Source organism: Sminthopsis crassicaudata, chromosome 1, assembly GCF_048593235.1.
Source record: "Sminthopsis crassicaudata isolate SCR6 chromosome 1, ASM4859323v1, whole genome shotgun sequence".
NCBI classification, from domain to species: domain Eukaryota; kingdom Metazoa; phylum Chordata; class Mammalia; order Dasyuromorphia; family Dasyuridae; genus Sminthopsis; species Sminthopsis crassicaudata.
Window position 1 is genome coordinate 157,970,099 of NC_133617.1, and position 21,882 is coordinate 157,991,980.

The following is a 21,882-nucleotide window of genomic DNA, read 5'->3' on the forward strand; positions in this document are numbered from 1 at the left end:
AGTTACATGATATTTGCAACTATGCCAGAGTAAAGCAATTTAGTTCAGTGGTGATCTGTGTTTTACAGAAAAAACCTATTACCTGTGGTTTACCACGAAGGTCCTGCAAGTCAGTACTTAAGAGACAGCTTACATTTTCCTCCACAAATCTCCCTTTTTTCCCTTTTTCAGTGCCCACTCAATTCTCATTACGTTAGAAAGGGCAACTGTAGTAAAACTTTAAATCATGTTACTATAAAAGAGAGAGAAAATACCTATGATAAATGTTCCTTTAGGCAATTACTAAGCTGGATGGCAACTCACACTAACATGATCACCATCGGCCACTCCAGTGGCTTGGAAATATTCCCTCTTACCCAAAACAAAGGTTGTGGTACACAACAAGGTATATCCCCTCTAAAGGTCTAACACACATCCCCTCACAGGGTAAAATTAGGACCTGGAAATTAGCACCAGCTTCTTAACTAGGTTGACTAAGACCACTTCCATTACACCACCCCAATGAGTATTTCTATATTGTTTCTACAGACTGACAAGCTTAATCCCTAATAGTACCCTACTGACTTTGCATTTTGTACCTTCTGTGAAAGCACTAGCCCAGAATATAGCTGCACCTTTCTGAGATCTCTTTAAAACAAAACAAAACAAAAAAGCACCTATACCTTAAACACACAATCACATACAGAGTACGATAAGAAGCCATATTTAGATTTTTTTTTATAAGCCTCAAGGCAGGAAAAAGACTCATATAAAGGGAATTCCCTGTAGTACTCCGATCAAGAATATAGTTACTTGTTCTTATATGCTTCTCTTTTCCCTTTTTCTTTGATTCCCTTTTTAAAAACTATGTCAAGTTATGGTTGAAAACATCTTAAATAAAGGAATTCTGTTAATAGTTAACTTATTGATTTATTAGTTAACATCTAGAAGTTATCTATACCTACCATGAGCAATATTCCAGGTTGTTCCTTTGATGATGGTTTATACGGATTTCTTTTTGGAAGGATAGTGGACAGTGAGAAGGGGAAACAAGGTAATCCTGGTTAAGTGACTTGCCCAAGAGCATACAACTAATAAGTTTTAAGTATCTGAAGCCAGATTTGTATTCAGGTCTTTCTCTCTTCAGACCAGTGCTCTCTTCACCACACCACCTAGATACCTCTGTAGCAGGATTTATTTTGAAAAGATCAAAAAGCTTTCACATTCATTACTTTTATTATGAGTATAAAAAAGAGATGAAAAATTTCAAACCTCAAATAATATCAAATGACCTTATCCAAGGTTTCATGGTGAGATAGTGGCCAGGTTAAGACTGGATCCTGTATTTTTCAATTCCCAAATATTTTTATTCCTTTTGACACAAAACTTTCAAGTTTTATATGCCTCAGACTATCCTCTTTCCCCCATCTGCATCTGCTGAAATATTTATCAATTAACAAATCAATAAACATGTTTTAAACATCTTCCTACTATAAGCCAGGGACTGTGCTAAGGGTTGTGCTTGGAGTCCCCTCCAAGTCTTGACTAAAAGTTCCACCTCATAAGAATTCTTTCTCAGTCTTCCTTAATTTCTCCCAGGCTGTCCTCAATTTATCTTGTTATATATGTTCTCTGTACGTATTTATACACCTGTTATTTCCCTCATTAGATTGTGAGTTTCTGGAGAGCAGGAACTGGTTTTGTCTTTGTGTGTCCAGAGCTTTGCACAGAGCCTGGCTCATAGACTTAATAAATGCTTGTCAACTTGATTTAATTAGGTATTGATAACACAAAGACCAAAAAATGAAGCCATTTCAATGTTTAATTCAAATGCCATTTATCCAAAGCTTTCTAGGATTTTTCTCAATTAAAAAATTTCCTTTTTACTTTGAATAGTATTTTCTATTGCACTTCTATTCAGTTCAACTAAACAACCATTTATTAAAATGTCTAGTATATACAAGACATTATACTAGGCACTGCAGATACAAAAATAGAAATGAAATCATGTTCAAGAAGTGCATACATCTTTATTTTGCGCTAAAAGTATCTGTATATATGTTATAGTGTGCTAAAAGACCATATGCACTCTGATGATAAAAACTGTCTTTTTTATCTTTGTATTTCCTCTAGTCTGTGGTACACAATTCAGTACATAAAAGGAACTTAATAAAGGATTGCTGAAAAAAATCATTTACTCCCATCCTTACATTCTATGATCTTATAACAATGACTTCTTTGCTGATACTTACATCACTCCATCTCCTGACATTCCTTTTTCCGAATGCGTGGAATGCTCCCCCTTTTAACCCCTATCTATCTCTTAAATTTTCAAATTTTACCTTCTACTGGACTCTTCCTAATACCCCACTACCTCTTGATACCTTCCCTCTGAGATCACTGTTTAAGTTTTGTAGGTAAAATTATTTTTGACTGTTGTCTCACCCTTTAGAATGAAAACTCTTTGAGGGCAGTCTGCGTTTCTTGTACCATTAAAGGTTAGCACTCTTTCTGGTACATAGCAACTACTTAACACTATTATATGTGCTAGTTTTCCTTCTAAATAAGGAGTAATGAATTAATCTCTTAAGCTTTTCTAAAACTTTTAGAAGCTCACCCAATGACTGTATTCTAATAATAAAGAATTAGAAGTTGACAAGTCCAAATTAATACTGTTTTAAATTCAGGTTTCTGAAGGATGAAATTTGACTTAATATGAATCCTTAGTGGTCTAAAAATTAATCAGCAATGACAGATGCCACTTTGTAAATATGAAATTGAAATGTGTGAAAATTTATAATGAAAACTGATTACTATACACATAATTTGTACTAGTTTAATTTTAATACATTTTAAAAGACTGATTCATAATTAAGTCACCTTTTACCTATATAAAGCAAATAGCATATAGAAGCAAAGCTGTTGGGTTCTTAGGCTCCATATGGACTAACCTACAGATGATCAAATTTTTAATATGATTACTAACAATACTTGATAATTTTTCTATAATATTATATAGTGACCTGAGCAATATATAATCAGTTTACCTACCTTAAGACTTGGAGAATTAGAAAAGAACAATTTCTCCCTTTAACTGAGTACCAGAAACAAATAGGGGCAAAAACCAAGTTAGATGTTTCAATTATTTCACTGGATTATTGCTTGAGGATACCAAACAGACCATATAGTGTATAAAGATAGCTAGGCTTGTAATTGCAGAGACTGGATTCAAATTCCACATTTGCCATTTGAGACTATATTTACATATGCAAGTCTCTTAACCCCCTTGGGTCGGTTTCCTTATCTACAAAATGAAGACCTATTAGTGACCAATTAGATTGGTTTAGATTTACGGCCTGATCCTTAAGAAATGTAGCTACATGTAGATATCTTGGGAAGGTTCAAGATGCAAAAGAGAAAAAAAAAATTCTTTTAAGAGTATCTGTAGGTAAGGGTATGATACCCTATGTGGACAGAGGGAGGGAAGGAAGGAAAGAAAGAAGGGAGGAAGGAAGGAAGAGAGGAAGGGAGGAAAGGAGGGGGGGAAGCAAGGCAAAAAGGAAGTTTTCCAACTGATCAATTCTAGCTTTACTCACAGAGGTTGTCATTTGTCCTTTGTTCTCAAAGAAAAATCATTGATCATTCTTTGGATCCTGATTCACTCATATTGAATGTAAATAGTAATCATTTCTTCTTTGGCCAGAAATCCCGAGAGTTATGTCCTTCCTGGATTCATTCATTTATTTATTTAGATCTTTTTTTGGATTAGGTGAAAGTAGAGATTTTTTTTTTACCTCAGTTGATACCTAGCCTTAATCACCAATTGGGGTGCTGCCTCAGTGGAACTGAGACCTGTTAAAAACCTGAGCTTAAAAAGACCAGGGTCTCCCATTGCATCCAGGGCCATCTTCAGTCATCTTGATCTATATCTTGCCACAGGACCCAGATGACTTTGGAGGGGAGAGGCAGGGGACCTTTCACAGCCCCTCAACTTAAATCCAATTTATTTGCTTGTCACAGAGTCACCTCCCTGATGTTATGATGTTCTTCAAGAATGGAGGACGAACAACAACAAAATGAAGACCATATTTGTACTATCTTCCTTGTTATGTAATTTTTAAAGGGAGGGGAACCATCATGTGTAATTTGACCCAATTTATAGCTAAAAGAACCCCTTCCTATTGCATAATATCCTGGCCCTGTGGGTATTCAGCCTCCAATTTTGGATAAACTTGGATACAGAAAAATATAAATTTAGAAGACTGTGTCATGTACATAATAGGAGCTTAATAAACATCTGTTGGATTAGTTTGATGGAAATCTTGAGATGATTTAGAATCTGAAGATCATTTTTATTACTTATTCATGCATGTGTTGTACATAGTAGATTCATGTATGTATTGTACATATCAGAATGTAAGCTCCTTGAGGATTTAGTTTTTGTCACCAGCCCCTGGATCAGTATCTGGTATACTTTTATTTAAAATGGAAAAGTGGAATGAGCAAAAGAAACATATGTTGAGTGATTTTTGGAACATTTAATACATTTTTATTTCTAACTAAATTACTGTAACAAAACTAAAACCTAATGATTCAGGATCACCTCTCTCTTCCAAAGTCTCTAAGATTGCTTCTAATTCCAGAGCTATTGTCCCATGATCTTTTTAACTTCCTCATCCCAGTAAGATTTCTTTTCTGCTTAATAAAAGCCCATTTCTTCTTAGCTTTTTTTCTCTTAAAGAATTTCTTCCATCATTCATTTTAGTTAGAGCTGAGCTAAAGGAAGAAATGGTTGCCACTGTGACAGAGTGACTGGAGAGTAATTACCGGACTAATCCTACACTTGGCAATGATGTGGTCATTACAAAGCTGAGATAAGGCTGGCGAAACGTTTAGTGTGCAGAAACTAAAACCCAGTACCCCAAAGCCAACTCTATCAGTGTGGTACATAGTGCTCATTTGTGAATTCTTATTTTGAGTTATTTTGAGTTAATCCATGCTCCCAAATGGGCCAGTTTTGTTATTCTTATGTGGTATATTAATTTCCTCTGTGTATAGAAGGAATAGTTAAATAGGAAAGCAGTGTTTTATTTAGTAGTAACAATATAACAACTAGTAAAATAATTTAGAGGTCAAAGTGATTTAAATTTCTCTTCATTGTAATCTTTAGATTGACTATGGAAGAAAAAATTAGGTATGGTATAAAAACATGGAAGTAAAAATACAATTTTATTAATTTCCCCAAAAAATATGACAGTGAAATAATTTAAATATTGGGGAGCAGGCAGCATCATTCTGTCCCTTCTCTTAGCTCCAAATTGACATGATTAAAAGGAGAAAAGTAGATAGAGAAAGAAACCTACTCCTCCCCCATGACTTAGCTGGAGCCTGTGTTATAGCTAGACTAAAGTATCTTTGGAGGTATAAGAAAAAAATCAAGGTTTTTGTCATTATTATTCATTATAAACCTATTCAACAAAATTCTCTTAAAGATGCTCACATTCACCCACAGAGCATTCTTTATTAGCCATTAGTCTATATACAATGTTGATAGAGTAAAGTGTGACCTCTAGTGGAGATATACAATTTGCATTGCAATTAAATTGAAATATTTCCTGTTTACAAGCTTTTATAAAAGCCCAGGATTCATTCTTTTATGAAGCTGTTTGATTAAAATATTCTAATTCTTAATAATTATTCAAAGAACCTGGAAGATTTTTTAGGGCAAAAGAATATGGCTAGAAATTTAATGATTTTTTTTTAATGGAGCATAAATGTGGGATCTACAAAAAAGGGTTCCTTATTTCTTGTTCTAGGAATCACAGAATTTCTGAATCAAAAGGAAATTCAGAAGCCATCTAAGTGTAATCCATAATGAAATGATTTTTATAATATCTATAAAAGTAATTATTTTGCCTCTGGTTAAAGCAGTGAAGAAGTTACTCTTTTATGAAGTAGCCTCTTATTTTTTCTTGTAGATAGCTTGAATTTTTAGGAAGAATTTCTTTTTATCATACAGTATATTCACTAATCCTTTTTCTGGTTTTGGAGGTGAGGAAAAGCCACCTTAATTCCTATTCCTTCATGACCAAGGAGTTTATAATCTACATTCAGGACAAGTATAACAACAAAGAGTAGGTTCCCTGCTTAGAGAAAGATCACATAATAGCAGCAGCTAAAAGACAAAGAAGTAAAAATACTCATTTAAAAAAAAAATTCTGTCAAGTACAAAGTGCTTTGTAAATTTTAAAGGACTGTTTAAAAAAAAGTGAATTGCTATTAACTGTAGTTTATTACAGTGAGCTTCATTCATCATCTGCTGCTCTGCTTGGTTTCAGCTCCATCATTCTCTTCATCATGCCCTGCCCAGGATAAACTCATCACCAGGAAACTTATTATCATGAAGATTGCTTCAGCTTTGCTACTCACACTTCATCAGTAAGTCTCTGGCTTTTCTCCTCTCTGATTGGAGGGCAGATCAAAAGACTTCCTCCATGCTCTGGATCCATAAAGGACTCAGGATCATAATTATCTTTTTATTTGCCACTCAACCATCATCTTCATCATATTCCTTGCAAAGGTTCCCTCTGGCATCCCACTACCCGAATTTTTAGCTTCCTTTTGTGTAATGTTTTCTTGTGTCAGATTGTAAGCTCATCGAGGGTAGGTTCTGTTTTTCTTTTTCTTACTTATATCCCTAGCATTTAGCACAGTGACTGGCACATAATAGACATTTAATAAATGTTTTTCATGTCATAGGTTCATACTGGAAAAGTATAAAACAAGCATCCTTAAGAGAATTGACCCTGGAAAGAGAAAAGAGAATCCCTAGCTATTCTAACTGAATTCAGTGCCCCAAGACTGTAGGAATTCACAGGTGCGATTGCAGGTTTCATGTTGCAATTGTAGGTTGTATGATTCTCAGTGATTTCAAGGAATCATGGAGAATAAAGAGATTCTCATGAAGACTGGAAGTCAGCAAATAGCCCAACTTTCCAAATGGTGAAGAAGACCCTAGGCTACATTCCGAAACTTGATGTTTTTCCAGAGCAAAGTTTTAGAATGAGTCACTGAACAGTGGGTTTGAAGAATTAGAAAGCAAAGTTATGATAACTAGTTATGGCACTAATTCAATAACATTGAGTCATGTCAAAGTGACTTCATTTCTTTTTTGACAAGTTTCCCCAACTTACCAAATCAAGGGGATGCAAGAGAGAAAGTGAACTTCCATTTTAGCAAAGTATTTGATAAGAGGTAATTTGTCATAGAATTAGAAATATCTTATCATAAATCTTCCCTCTGAGTTATACTGGCTATATGTGTTTAATGCTGTCAGGTTCCAAAATCATCTCTCTTTTTAGATACCCTGTTTTCTAGACACCCTGTTCCACTCAGGGCAAACTGTTCAATCCTTTAAGCTCTGGATGAACTCTATCACAGCTAAATGACAGAAATGATTATCCCTGAGCTCACTAGCACCAACAAGCCCAGACTAAAGTACTCCTTTGAAAAAACCTTTTGCTGCTAGACAACCTTGCTTCCCAGTTGCTGCCTTATCTCACTGTTGCGACATTTCACTGTTTGATTGTTTATCTAACTACAAATATATAAATTAAGATTTAGCCACACTGCCTTGACTTTCCTAATAGAGGATGCTCTGACATGTGTCTAATTTCTTTCCCCAGTGGAATAAAAAGATTTTTGTTTTTGAAAGGTGTGAGCTTATTGATATTTTTGGAGCTAACACTGGTTGCAAAACGTCTGTGACATTCTAGTTATTTGTTACCAGAGTTGACAAAGCAATATGTATTTAAACAAATTATCTCATCCCTGCACAAGTCACTTAACTTTCTCAGAGTTCTAGTTGCATTGGTATCCTGGTAGCGAGAGTATTTTTGTGAAATCCAATTTCCCCATTCAATATAGCATTATCCTGGGAAATATGGAAAAGTGTGAACTTGTCCACAGTAGATTTAACTGGGTGAATAAACATATTTATATTAGTTGCTCAATGTCTACCAGGAAGGAGGCTTCTAGCAATGCATGGCAGGAGTTTTGTCCTTGGCATTCTTTCAGTCAATATTTTCTCTAATGATTTGGATGAATTTTTGGCTAGCATATTTATTAAAATTATATATGACACAAATCTTCACACAAATTGCAGGCTGTATGACTCTTGGTGACTTTAAAGAACCATAGAGAATTAAGAGGTATTCCAGAGGGCAAGATATAAGCAAATACCTCAATTTTCAAAATGGTGAAGATGGCCTAGGCTAAATCAGCAAACTTGATGTTTATCCAGGGCAAGGATTCAGAATGAATCACTGAAAAGTAGGTTTATAAATATCAGGGCACAGTGATATTATATAGAATATTCAGTTGTAAAGTCAAAAAGACATCTCCTGAATTCAAATCTGGCCTCAGAAACTTAATAGCTGTTTGAATGTGCTTAAGTCACTTAACCCTATTTGCTTGTTTCCTTATTTGCAAAATGACCTGGAGAAGGAAATGGCAAACCACTCCAATATCTTCGCCAAGAAAATCCCAAATGTAGTCACAAAGACTTGGACATGACTGAACATCAACACGCATTAGGAACAAGCAATTCGTTATCTATAAAAGTTAATTTATTGACTGATAATCCTTTTTTAGAGGTTGGGGATAAAAGAAAGGAGTAGTCTTGGGCTTTTAAAAAGTGAATAGAGATAAATCTATAGTCCTGCATTTAGATTCCAAAACTAAAAAGTCAACCAAACATGAACAGGATGGGGGATACATATTTTGTCAATTTATATGAAAAAAAGGGAGTGTTTTATTTTGCAAGCCAACAGGATAAATCCAACCTGAGAAATGGCAAATCCAAAATTAGCAAAAGCATAGGCCACATTATGAGAAATATAGTCCATTCTAACTCTAAATCTATGATTCTGATAACATTTTTTTAAACTTTAAAAGCTCTATGTAAAAAATAAATTACTATATGCAGAGAACAGAACTAGGACTCATGAGTGAAAAATACAAAGAATCAGGTTTTCACTCAATAGAAAAAAGAATTTCTTTATAAGTACAGCTATGAATGAGCTCTTTCAATAAGGTTTGTGAGCAGAGGTCACTTAAGAATTTGTAAAAAGGATTCTCAAATATGATAGAGCAGTGTTTCTCAAAATGTGGCCCATGATCTCAGGCTCCCCAAGACCTTTCAGGGGGCCCATGAGGTAAAAACTGCTTTCATTTCTATTACAATAAATATTGAGATAGAATCCAATAAACAAAAGTTCTTTGGAGAGTCCTCAGTCAGACTGCAAAGAGGTCTTGAGACCAAAAAATTTTGAGAATCACTGGTAGAAAAGCAAACTATATGACCTCCAAGTTTCTATAGTGATTATGCTACCTCATATGTCAAAAGGTCAAAAATCAAATTATCCCACACCCTATAGCTTTCTCTTCCCATCTAAATTAGCTCATGACCCTTTCCAGACAGATCTATAAAGAATTAAAGATTCTAAGTACAGAGAAATAACAGAGTTCTGAAAAAAAAAAAAAAAAAACTTACAGATAAAAGCTTTGAAGAATCATAGAACAGAGGGAACCTTTTCCACATATATTTTTCCTCTCAAATCTGACCTCTTTTTCTCCTGTTTGGTTTTGAATTTTTATCATTTGATTTAACTTAACTTCTTTTATTATCCAGATTTGAAGTTTTTTCTCCTTTACACATTTTTCTGCCATAACTCCCCCTAAAACACACACACACACACACACACACACACACACACACACACACACACACACATCCTGATTATTCATCGGTTCATTAAACTGACATAGTCCTGTATTCCCAATCACACCAAGCCAGCTGTTGACACATTTCGTATTTGCAACTTCTCATAACCACTAAAAAAAAAAAAAAAAAAAAAAAAAAAAAAGAAGAAGATTTTTCTAGGAACCAAATCCCTGGAGGGAAAAAGAAATATCTTTAGAATTCACAGGACCTAGAGCTAGAAGGACTTTTAAAATCAACCAGCTCATTCCACCACCACCCCCAATTTTACAGGTGAACTGACTTAATATAACTTACTCAGTCATGTAGACGACAAGAAGTAGAAATAAGGTTTGAACAGAGGTTTTCTGGTGACAAATCCAGAGCTATTGCCACTATTCTATGAACACTTGATGTCATAGGACTCTGTGTTGACCTGCTCTTTGGAAGGTTAGCCACCTGACTTGGTGAAATTCCTAAAAATGATACTCATCCACCTGCATCTCCCTTGGGAAAGGTTCCATGGTTATCACGGGGAAACTCCCACCTCCAATTGATCTGGGAAACAATCACCACCCTTTACTGATTTGAAAATTAGCCCCCAATTGCTCCCTAACCCCAAACCATAGAAGTCTAATAAAAACAAACCCCAAACTTTGCTATCTTCCTAATCAGGAAGGAGGGAAAGAGTTTATCAGTAAAAATAAACCCATTTTTCCAAAAATCTCACTTGCAGATTGGGACTACAAATTCTTTCACATAGCTGCAACACTGCTGTTAAGAGTATCTCTAACCCCTCAACATCCTCAAATTATTAAAATTTAGCAAACTTTTTTTCCCTTGGCAAACATGAATTAGAGCCCCAGATACCACAAGATCAGAATACAGGAGGCAAAGGATTTATCTCTATATACTTCTCTGGGTAATGGGGTTCTCCCTTCATCCCTGTCTCCTTTATCTCTGACAGTTGAGAGCTTTGTATCATCCATGGAAGATCATTAGCATTTTCCCTTCTTCCCAAGGCAACCAATGGTCAGAATGCACAACACAGATAAATTTTAGTTTTCCTTGAAGGATAAGTCTAATCAGACATCAAGAAGCTACAGATCTAATTTTATCTCTTTTATATTTCTATTTAGGGTTTTAAGTACAGAATGTACCTCAGGCAAAGCAGACACCTTTCTGTTTGGAAATATTAATGAAAATCAAGGGAAAATTACTACCTGAACCACAGATATGTGAAAGTGGCTTCTACCACTCAGTTCCTAAAGTTCCAGGTGCACCTTCCTGTAGTCTCCAAAGAAAAAGGAGAGGGAAAAAAAAATCACCTTTTACCACCTGCCTCTTTTCTCATCCTAGGCCTGAAATCAGCAGCAACCAATGAGGAAGTACCTGAATGACTGACTGTACCTGATTCAGGCTATTTCATCCAGGTGGACCCCAGACTGGATTAGCAACTGGGCTTTTAAACTTCTTCATTTCCAGAGCCAAAGGGGAGTGTTATTTCATATAAAACAAGGAGGAAGAAAATGTTTTATTCAAACTAACAGGCTTTGAACATTCTAGGGGAAAGGGAAGGAAGGCTAGCAGAGGACAGAACTTAAAGGATTAGAAGACATGTTTTTAAGCCGTAAATTGGCACAGCTGCTTAACTACTTGGAATGCCTCTGAGCATGAAGTATATGGGTAATGAGGCAGCACTAGCTGGGCCTTTGGAGAGGTATGATGTGTTCAGCTGTTCCCCTCTCTCATCTCAGAAACAATAGAGCCACCCAAAATGACATCTTGCAGAAAGCCCTAGGGATCTCTACCACTTAAAATGTAAAATGCCTAAGTATTTCTAGTGGAGGAAAGGAATGTGTTCTGTTTTGTTTTGGTTTGGTTTTAATGTTTAGAAGACAAACAAGCTATCAAGGCAATTCCCAATGCTAAACAGACAAGGATATTTATATTGTTTTGTTTTCCTTATCTCTTAGAAACATCCTTCTTACTTCTGTTGAGTATACTTACCTCCTTCCCATGCCTCTCTTTTTCAGAAATCAGGCTTAGTCATTTTGGAGCTTGACTTGTTTATTCAAGATTTATTATTGATCACTGTTTTGACTCCTGTTCAATCAGAGTTTACTGGGTTCTTTTTACTAGATTTTTATAGGACTATACCTATAGTATAGTAGGAGTAGGAAAGCAAGCTGTTGATTTTATTGGAGTTAGAACAAAAATATAGCTATTGAGCAGCCAGAGCACATCTCCAAAGTTCAGAAAAGATACATCAAGAAAGATTTCTGAAAGGAAGCTAGAGAATGCATATCCCTGTTCTTCATGGGGTCCTAATATAAGCCTTAATTTTAAGTTTTGGGATTAGCTAATGTTGAAAATGGGAGTGGGATGTTACTGAACACCCCCAATTCCAAATTAATCTGATTTTTTTCATAACTACACTAAGTTAACTAATCCACTTCCGAATTCATGATGGGTTATTTCATTTTTTGGTCTTCATATCCCCAGAGCCTGAAACAAAATATTCAAAAAATGTTCATTGACTGATTGACTGACAATGAGAGAAAATCTAGGAAGTTTCATATTAAGTTTCTTTATCTATAAATAAGGAGCCTGGGCTAGATGACTTTTTAAAGTCCCTTCCACCTCTAAATAAAGGTTCCTAAGAAGCTGAAAAATAATTTTATTATAATTTCTTATAATTGTTCTTCCAATCCAAGGTGTTTAAAGTCCAACTAGTCTAACCAATTGTTGATAATTGTGGTTATGTGGGGAAAACACAATACTTTCAAATTATATTCAGAGTAAATTTCCTTCATCATGATAAAAATAAAATTTTAAATTAGAACATGCTCATTTGCCTGTAATGCCAGAGAAACTGAGCAAGATAGAGATTAGAGAGTATTTAATAATTTATGAAATGGGAGAGATATAATGGGACCAAATGGATCCATGGTTTGGTCCCAGAGCTGAATGAGACTATTGTCTCCAAGAATCCAGGAAACAATGAGAGTTCTCAATGACATATATACACGTGGCTCAGACTCAGGGGGGTAGATTGAGGTGGGAGCAGAGTCAGGGTGCTGAGAGGGGGACTCTGACAATCCGGTTCTGACAGGGTAAGGGGAGGCTTGAGGGGAGGTTCCCGGGACATGGGGAGAGGCATCTTGATAAGACAGTATCAGACGTTCTGATAGCTTGGGATGGGGAGAGGCATTCTGATATTCTAAAACATAAAATCTTTTATCCTTATCAAATAATGTGATAAAGAGGGAGGGGAGGTTTTGCAGGGTTGAGAAGCAGGGAAACTGAGTCAGAACTGGGTCAGGATAATTATGGAAACTGAGAACTGTGGAATAACAGGCAAAATATTTCATCTAATAATTCTTAAGGCATAAATAAAATAATAACATTCAGATATTTCTCATTTATATTTTTGATTTTACATTTATCAAGTAGACTATTTACTGTGAGAGATTATTATATCTTCTGTTTAAGAAGTACTCAAGAATAGTTGGAATCACCATGCAGTTATTCGAGAGAATTCACTTTCCATTTTCACAATTAATTTTTAATGATCATCAATAAGGAAATGATTATTGATAGTCATGTGCTGGAGCCAACTCAACAATCTGAAGAGCTTCACATGGTTGAGAAGACAGACAATTCTCATAGATTAAACGTTACAGGGAAAGTCAGTCTATAAGATGTGAGAAACTCTTGAAATTCTAAAGACATATAAAATTTTGATGCAGAGAATAGGAAGCAATTTCTTACAAAGGGATGTAGATACACAAGAAAAACATCTATACAATAATAATAATAATAATAATAGTATTTATATAACATGTCAGGCACAATACTAAATACTTTACAATTCTTTTTGTCATTTGATCCTCATAATAATCCTAATAGGGGAAGTAATATTATTATCCACATTTTAAAGGTGAGGAAATTAACAAAAGTTCAGTGAGATGCCCAAGATCCAATAGCTAGTTAGTGTCTGAGATGAAATTTGAACTCAGATTTTCCTGACTACTATATACACTACACTGCATAGTTGCCCCATCTGTATATCAATATGAAAGGGAAAACAAGTAATAAAAGATGAATACTAATGACCTTGTAGCAATAACTTTGAAAACCCAAAATTCAAAATAAGCTAAGGCTGTGAATAATGTCAAATGCAAAAGAAAAAAACAAAAGAAGGAAGAAGGGAAGTGTAAGTTATATTGAGGAAGAGATGGAAAGAAGAGATGGTTTAGAGAGAAATGGAAAATGATAACTGACACTCCCCTTTCCCCCAGAGAAAGGATAGAACTACTTAACTCATATTTCCACTGTTTCTCTGACTCAAATAATGTTCACTAGACAAAGATCTTTGTACTCCTAGAAAAAGTATAGCCCTAATGGAGTTCAGATCCAAGACAAGATAGGAAATTACAAGAAAACACATAACTCCTATAGGGATTTCAAATCCATATTTCATGACAGGGTATGAAAACATTGGTAGATTAATGAGGCACTATTAGAATCTCAAAGATCATGGAAAATAAGAAATGACTCATTTGACTGGAAAAGAAAGATATTTCTTTTTTCTTGCAGAGTTCACTGTACTAGTAGGGAGGGATTTCAACCAAAGCAATTGTCTTAAGCTTGTGGGCAAAATAAATGTCAGGCAATATTACAGTTAGGAGGATTAGGAATTCACTGAATAGTTGAATCCAAAGAGTATTTATTCTATAATGTTTTGACATTACCTTGGAAGTCTCCAGTAAAGTTTCCCAGGTATGTGTGCTGAAATCTGAGCTATTTAAAATTTTCTCATGACTTGAATGAAAAGCACCAAAGCAAACTTAGCAAATATGCAAATGATTCAGAGTTGGGAGGATTAACCAAAATGTTGGCTGATACTTGGAATCCAAAAGGATCTTGAAAGACAAAAATAAATATTAAACTGGATCTAACATGATGAATTTTATATATCTGTACTTCCAGGATTACGAAATAAAATTTAACATTGATAATTACTGTAAAATTTTCTACTTCAATTTTTTTTAAAATCAGCATTATAAGTATAATATGAAAGGAGGTATTATTATTAAGCAAGAGTTCTCTGAAAAAATCCTGGGGATTTTATGAATTGCAAGCTCAATATGAATGAGTAGTATGGTGTAGCTTTCAAAAAATGCTAACTCAAAATTGGACTGCTTTAAGACACATTAGGAAAAAAAAAGAGAGAGACAGACGCATAGTGTCTAAAATAAGAGAAGCAATAAATCCCACAGTTATTTGCCCACTCAGATCACATTTGAGACATTATATTCATTAAATCTGAAAAGCTACATTCCAGAAAATACATTGAGAAGTTGAAGAGCATCTAGAGTGAGACAAAATTTAAGAACCTACTACATGCCAGACATTTATACAAAGACAAAAATGAAACAGTCCCTACCCTTGTGGAGCTTTCATTCTATCTAATAAAATAACATTTACATCTATGAATACATAATAAATCCATAATAATCTGGGAACTCTTGTTTAAAGGAAGTAAGGGTGTTTATAGTAAAAGAACATAAATTGGGGCATAATAGGAAGATTCAAATATTTGAAGAACTGTTATCTAGAAGAGGAGGAAAAACTTCTACTTAGCCATAGAAGAAAGCACTAGGAGTAATACATGGCAACAATAGAAAGGCAGATTTAGTTATACTGTAAGAAAGAAAAAAAATTTTTTATAAAATTAGAACTATTCAAAGGTGGAATAAGCTTTCTAGAGAGATAGTAGATTCTCTATTTGAGAATCAAAGGTCTTTAATTATTTGAAGATCTTAAATTAAAAAACAAAAAAGCAAAAGCAAAAAACCAGGTCTTTACAAATGTGAAACCTGATATTTAGAAATGAAAAAATTAATTATCAAACTATTTGGTATAGACACGATGTCAAGAGACCTTAACCATAATTAAACATTCAGGCATTTCATATCACTTCTGTGCCTTGTTTCCCCTTAAGAAGATGGGATTGGATTAGATTGTCTCTATGGTCTTTTTTTATAGTCCTAATAGTTGTAAGAGTTATCTGATTTGTAAGTCCTGTGATAATAAATAACAGATGAAGGAGCCTACCCCCCAAATGTCTGCTACTCACCTGCTACAGCTTGTGGTGAAACAGGAGGTCTATCACCCATAAAAGTAATTATAGCCCGTGAAAGTGAGTATAGCGGCATCTTGATCTCTGAGAATTTGTTATTTAGATAATGAGTCTCAAAGTCAAAAAGAGATCATTTTTAGTAGTGACCTCATAAGTCAGAATGTTCTAATTATTCTCTGATAGGTGGAGCTTTGATAAAACTTTTTTTAACTTTCTGATTCTCTCCAGAGAATGAAAAAATAGTTCAGGGAGAATTTTTTTCAGTTTAACTGTAGACCAAATTCTTCATATTTTGAGAAGATGAAAAATGAAATCAAGGATGGAGAACGTGAAGATCTAGTGAATATCTTAAATAGGGAAGCTATGGTAATGCAAGAATGGAAAAAGCATCCATCATCTATGGTTTATCATTTCAGAGGCACTTGAAAAGTATCTTTCCCATGCAGGAGGTGCCTTGCATGAAATTCTACCATTTGATATTTATTTCTTTGTATTGAACATCACCCTTTCCCTGCAGTCCTCTTTTAAAATGCACATATTTTCAGGAAATGTCACTAATTTCTGGGTGTAAATTAGTTTGTTCTATGAATGATTTATGTATTGATTTATTCTGTGAATTATAAGAGATGTGAGAACACAAAGTCCCTAGGGGACAAAAAAGATAGTGAAAGGAAGAGGAGGGCACAGAAAAGAGATGTGAGGAGTACCAAAGAATTGACAATTTAGCAGAATTCTGGTTCTACTTTTAAAAATGATAGACTAGATTTGAATCCAAATTCTCTTTTTCTATCACCCACTATCTGTTCCTCTCCTTTTCCTTAAAAAAGCCAAATTTTAGTTTTTTCACTGTTAAAACATAACCATGCTAGAATCACAGAATTTCTTAACTTAGAAGGAAGCTCAAAAGTTATCCAGTCCTAGTCTCATTTTGTAAATAAGGAAATGAGCTCAATAAGATGCTGTGACTTGTCCAAGATCATATAGCCAGCTAATGGCAGACCTGGAAGCTGAGCCCAATATCCTAAATTTCTATCCCTGCTTTTTCTGCTGTCCTACACTGTTCTGCTTTCTCACTCATAGATTGCTTATGATGCTTTTGAGTCACTATTAGTGCACACATAGTCACTGAAACAGTTTTAGAATTAGAAAGGACTTTGATAGACATTTAGTCCAACTCATATGCATCCAACTCAGACTTGAATATTTCTAACAAGGGTGATCCAACTATTCATTTTAATTTTAATCAGCTCTGATCACTGGAAAGTCTTCCTTAGACCAAGAGTAAATGTTCCTCTTTGTTATTTCTGTCTCTTCCAGAAAGTTTTGACCTCTGAAGCTAAACAAAATTGGTTATTTATAAATACCTTCCATTTCCTTTTGATAAATCTTGTATTTATCTCTTATTTTCATATTGTCTGCCTCATGTGAGTTCCTTAGGGATAGGCACTATTTTTGTTCTTCTGTATCTTATATCTCATATTTAGTCCCAGTGCTCAGCCTAGGACTTCACACATATTAAGTACCATTTCTGGTGCCTATTGTATTTCTTCATTTTGTCTCTAACCTTTTCTCCTAAATAAACCTACTTTTTGCCTACTTTTTAATGTATAACTGCAAGGAAACTTGTGAAACTGAAGCAATTAATGTTTATTAACTACCTTGATTGGTTCAAGCTTCCCTACTATCCAGAGACCACCAGATTGACTTAGAATCAGAATCAGAATACAATTGAACATTCCTTAAACAAAGCACATCCAAAATTCCTCACAATATTCACTTGCAGAACCCAGAACTCTTCCTATTAAGGTACAGAATCAACACAGAATGGTTCATGTCAACCCCTAGCTGTGACCAAATCTGATATGACCATGATACCCTTCTGAAAAACAGCCTAGCTACCAGACCACTGTGTGATTACCCCACCCAAACACCCAACCTGGTGATTTTTGTCTTTATAACCCCTATTGCCTATGCCCACCCAAGCTTAGTTCTGTTTCCCATGCACAAGTGTGCCTTCTCAGAAGGAAAAAACAACCCACAAATACAACTCAATTCTACTTATCTTTCTTAGAATACAGGAAAAAGTTGACGTTTCATAGTCCACTTAATCTATCTCATTTTACCAATAAGGAAACTGAGGCAAAAAAAGAGAAATGATTTGCCTTTAATAAGAAAGAGAGCTATGATTGAATCCACTTTTCTGTTTCAAAATTCATTGCTCTTTCTGGCAACTTCCATAAGAAAAAACTTGAGTAAAAATGAATCAAATGAACCAAGGAAATTTATCAAAGGGTATGATTAGAATCATATAGATTCTTATATAAAAATAGAAAATAACTTTTTAAGACATCCCAGGCAATAGGATCAAGTGAAACCTGTGTGTCAATGTCTTCTGATCAAATATAAATATTCAACAGGATGTGCAGAGCACATTAATACTGGGAGATGGCTTTTAAAATGAGCGAGATGTTATCAGCTGTTGATGATTGCAGCAGACAAACAACATCTTAAATGAAATCAACCGTCCTTGGGACTAATAAAAGACACGACAATGACTTGCATCTTTTGAAAAACATGGCTGAGATGAGAAACTGGCCTCAGATGTTCCCATTCTATTTTATAGATGACATTAGCAATTACTTATCTTCACAGAAATCTGCACAAAGCACACTCAGTGAGCTGAAACCCTGAAAAAAACAACTTTTATTTGCCATAAAATTACTTTCTCAGTATGCCCTCATTTGTTTTGTTTTCTTTTGTTTTTCCATTACAATAAAGAAAGGACATACAACATTTACATTACCAAAATGTTTAAGCCGGGCCAGGATATTAAACAATTCATTCAAATAGACAGGGTCAGGACCTTTTTCAGTACTTGATTACCTGCTTGGAATTATCTCTGAAGCCACAAGTCTGGTTTGGGCTTTGTTTCCTATCAGATAAATCATGGGCAGCAGGCATGTTCCAGCTTAAGTCCACAGTGAGGGTATTACTATATTTATTCTCATCATTTCTGCTCAGGTTTCTATGCATGAGACTAATTATTTAAAGAACAACCATTCGAGTGATTGGTGCACAAGAAATACATTTATCTTTCATGTTTCAACAAATATTCCTCAAAAACCTTGCTCCAGGCAAAAGGACTTACTAAGACAAATACAAAGCTACAGTAATATATAGCCCAATGGTTCAGAAATTAAAGCACTGGATTTATAGTAAAAGGTTATTGTCGTTCAATAATATTTTGACTTTTCGTGACCGCCTTTTTTTGGGACCCATTTGATCCTCAGGATGACCCTGTGTGGGACACTTGAGTCATTTTTCAGTTATGTCTGACTCTTTGTGACACTACTGAGGCTTTTCTTGGCAAAGATAGTGGAGTAGTTTCCATTTCCTTCTCCAGCTCATTTTACAGATGAGGAAACTGAGGCAAACAGTGACCTTGGGCAAGTCACATAGTTAGTCAGTGTCTGAGGCCAGATTTGAGCTCAGGAAGTTAAGTCTTTCTGACTTCTAGCTCAGAACCATATTCATCACACTACCTAGAGGATCTCAAGAATTAAATCTCTTCTCTTCCATTTAGTTCTTGCAAGTAAATTGGTCAAGTTATTTAACCTTTCTAGATGGTGCAAATGGCACCACCAAGAGTCAGACACTACTAAACAGCAGGTCAGAGACTCTTCATCGGTAAAATGTGGGATTTTTACTAAACAATCCAAAGCACCCTTCCATTTCTTATTTGCTGACTCTTCTTTCCAACTGTGAATATTATCTCCAGTCTACTGCATGATTAAAACACAGACAGACACAGAGAAAGAGGCAGAGAGTGGCTTATTTCTAGAAGGCATTCATATTTACATGTTTACATTCATATGTTTTCATTTATTGTAATTCTGAACTTAGAAGCCTGGTTATGAAATGACTTGTGCTTATACACAGAGCAAAACTCTCTTAACAACTCCCTTAACAAAGGGTTGAGCTTTCAGCCATAAGCTAGGAAAGGTCCTTCTCTTACATGGTCCTCCTAATACTCTCATGTCACAAACACAGGGACACCCAGAAATGTAAGTGCAAAAATCGCCAGCATTCATGAGAAATGATATTAAGTCTGGCAAATGTATTTTTTGGAAGAATAATTTTCAAAACAATTAACTGAACTAAGATTGGAATGGAATATAGCCATTTATCCAGTGCAGTAATACAAAAAAAAAAAAAAAAAAAAAAAAAAAATAGTCGCATTCAATCCAGCTCATTCATTTACAAGTCACTTCTTGACCTATAGATAAGGCAGAAACCAGATGATGCCATGATTGTGCTATGGCCTTGGGAAAACTACCACCTTTACCTTTTCTCTCCTTATTCTCAAGTCCCAAAATGCCAGACAAGGGAGGAGAGGACAAGAAAGGAAAGAGGAGGAGAGGGAAGAAAAAAGTGGAAGAGGGGAGGTAGAGTATTTCATTTGCACATATATTTTATTTCTTTATGCATCAGATACATTATTTTGAATTTCTAATAACTTCCTCCCTAGGAATCCAAAACTCCTGTAAAATCAGAATTGAATTTTATCTTTCAGGGTCAGAAAGACATTAACCATATTTCACTGATATACAGTATGAATAAAAATCTCCCTCTTCTATTTTTTCCTTTTACCTTTTTAAAGAAATTTTCAGAAACCCAGTAAAATCAACAAAAACATTCAAATGAAAATATTTTTTAAATTAAAATCACAGAAATTAGAGTTACAAGCAACCTTAAAAATCATCTAATACAACTTCAACATATTACAGATGCAGCAACTAAAGGCCTAGGAAGTTTATACCAATATTCTGAGGTAAGATAGAAAGTAAACAGTAAGGAACAGAACCATATCTATTGCATATAAAAACAATAAATCCAGTTTTGCTAATTTATTAAAGTACTTATTTTCCTAATTCTCAGATTAGTCCTTTTCCCACTGTGCAACCCAGTTCTTTTTCATCTCCCAGAAATTTCCTTTTAAGTTTCTGGCTCTTTGCCAATTCAGATAAATACAAACTGGTCACCATAAGTAAGAGGAACCACGTGGCAAGTTTCATGAGAAGAATATCCAGTTACAATCATCAGTAAAACAAATTAGAGAAGGATGTGTATATGTGTGTTAGCTTTAACAAAATTTCAACAAACACATCCTGTTTGCTTCTATTCCTTCTTCTGTCTTTTTCATCTGTCTGCATTTTTTCAGTTTTTGTTGATATTATTTTGTTTTTTATAATAAACTTTTTTAGTCATTAAAATAACTGTTTATTTATATATACACATATGTCTGATTTGCTTTCTTCATTTTGTATCACTTTATATAAATAATAAAAATTGTAACTATAATTTAGATTGTGCTTTATGGTTTACAAAATAAATACTGCCTCATTTGACTTTCACAACAATCCTGTGAGATAAGTATTATTATTATCCTTATTTTATAAAAAGAAGAAAGAACTGAGTTGTCCAGAATCACACAGCTAAAATTTTCTGAAGGCATTTGAATTTAGTTCTTCCTAGTATCAGATTCAATCAACACACTATTTCCTGTACCACCTAGCTGCTTAAAAGTGTTCTCATACTTACATCATTAATATTTGTCATTTCTTATGAAATGCTAATATTCTGTCTTGTTCATGTATTGTAATTTGTTTAGCCATTCCCCAGTTCACTGGACCCATGACCTGTTTCTTTTTCTTTAATGTTGGATCTAGGTAATCTCAAAGAACCAGCTACAACAGTTTGAAAAATATCTTAAATATAACAACAGAGAACAGATGATCTGTTCTCATCTCATCCCTGACATATATATATATATATATATATATATATATATATATATATATATATATTTATGCCTTGTTCTGGATTCATACAAATCCACCAAGATTATCTGTTCAGAATAACCATGACCTTGTTGGAAAGACTGAATATAGAGAGACCATTTTTTAGGCTGTTCAAATAATCTAAGCAGGGTATG

The 21,882-nt window shown here is 34.6% G+C and overlaps 1 protein-coding gene across 2 annotated transcripts in view; it reads right to left on the reverse strand.

Moving 5' to 3' along the window:
* The window catches only part of CNBD1 (cyclic nucleotide binding domain containing 1), a 529,678-nt gene extending 513,689 nt beyond the window's left edge, over positions 1-15,989 (reverse strand). For both annotated transcript variants that reach the window (XM_074284959.1, XM_074284949.1), the window contains exon 1: positions 15,885-15,989. In XM_074284959.1, the coding sequence (XP_074141060.1) occupies positions 15,885-15,963 (79 nt within the window). In that variant the 5' untranslated portion in view covers positions 15,964-15,989. The remainder of the gene's footprint in view (positions 1-15,884) is intronic.
* Positions 15,990-21,882: the final 5,893 nt, after the last annotated feature.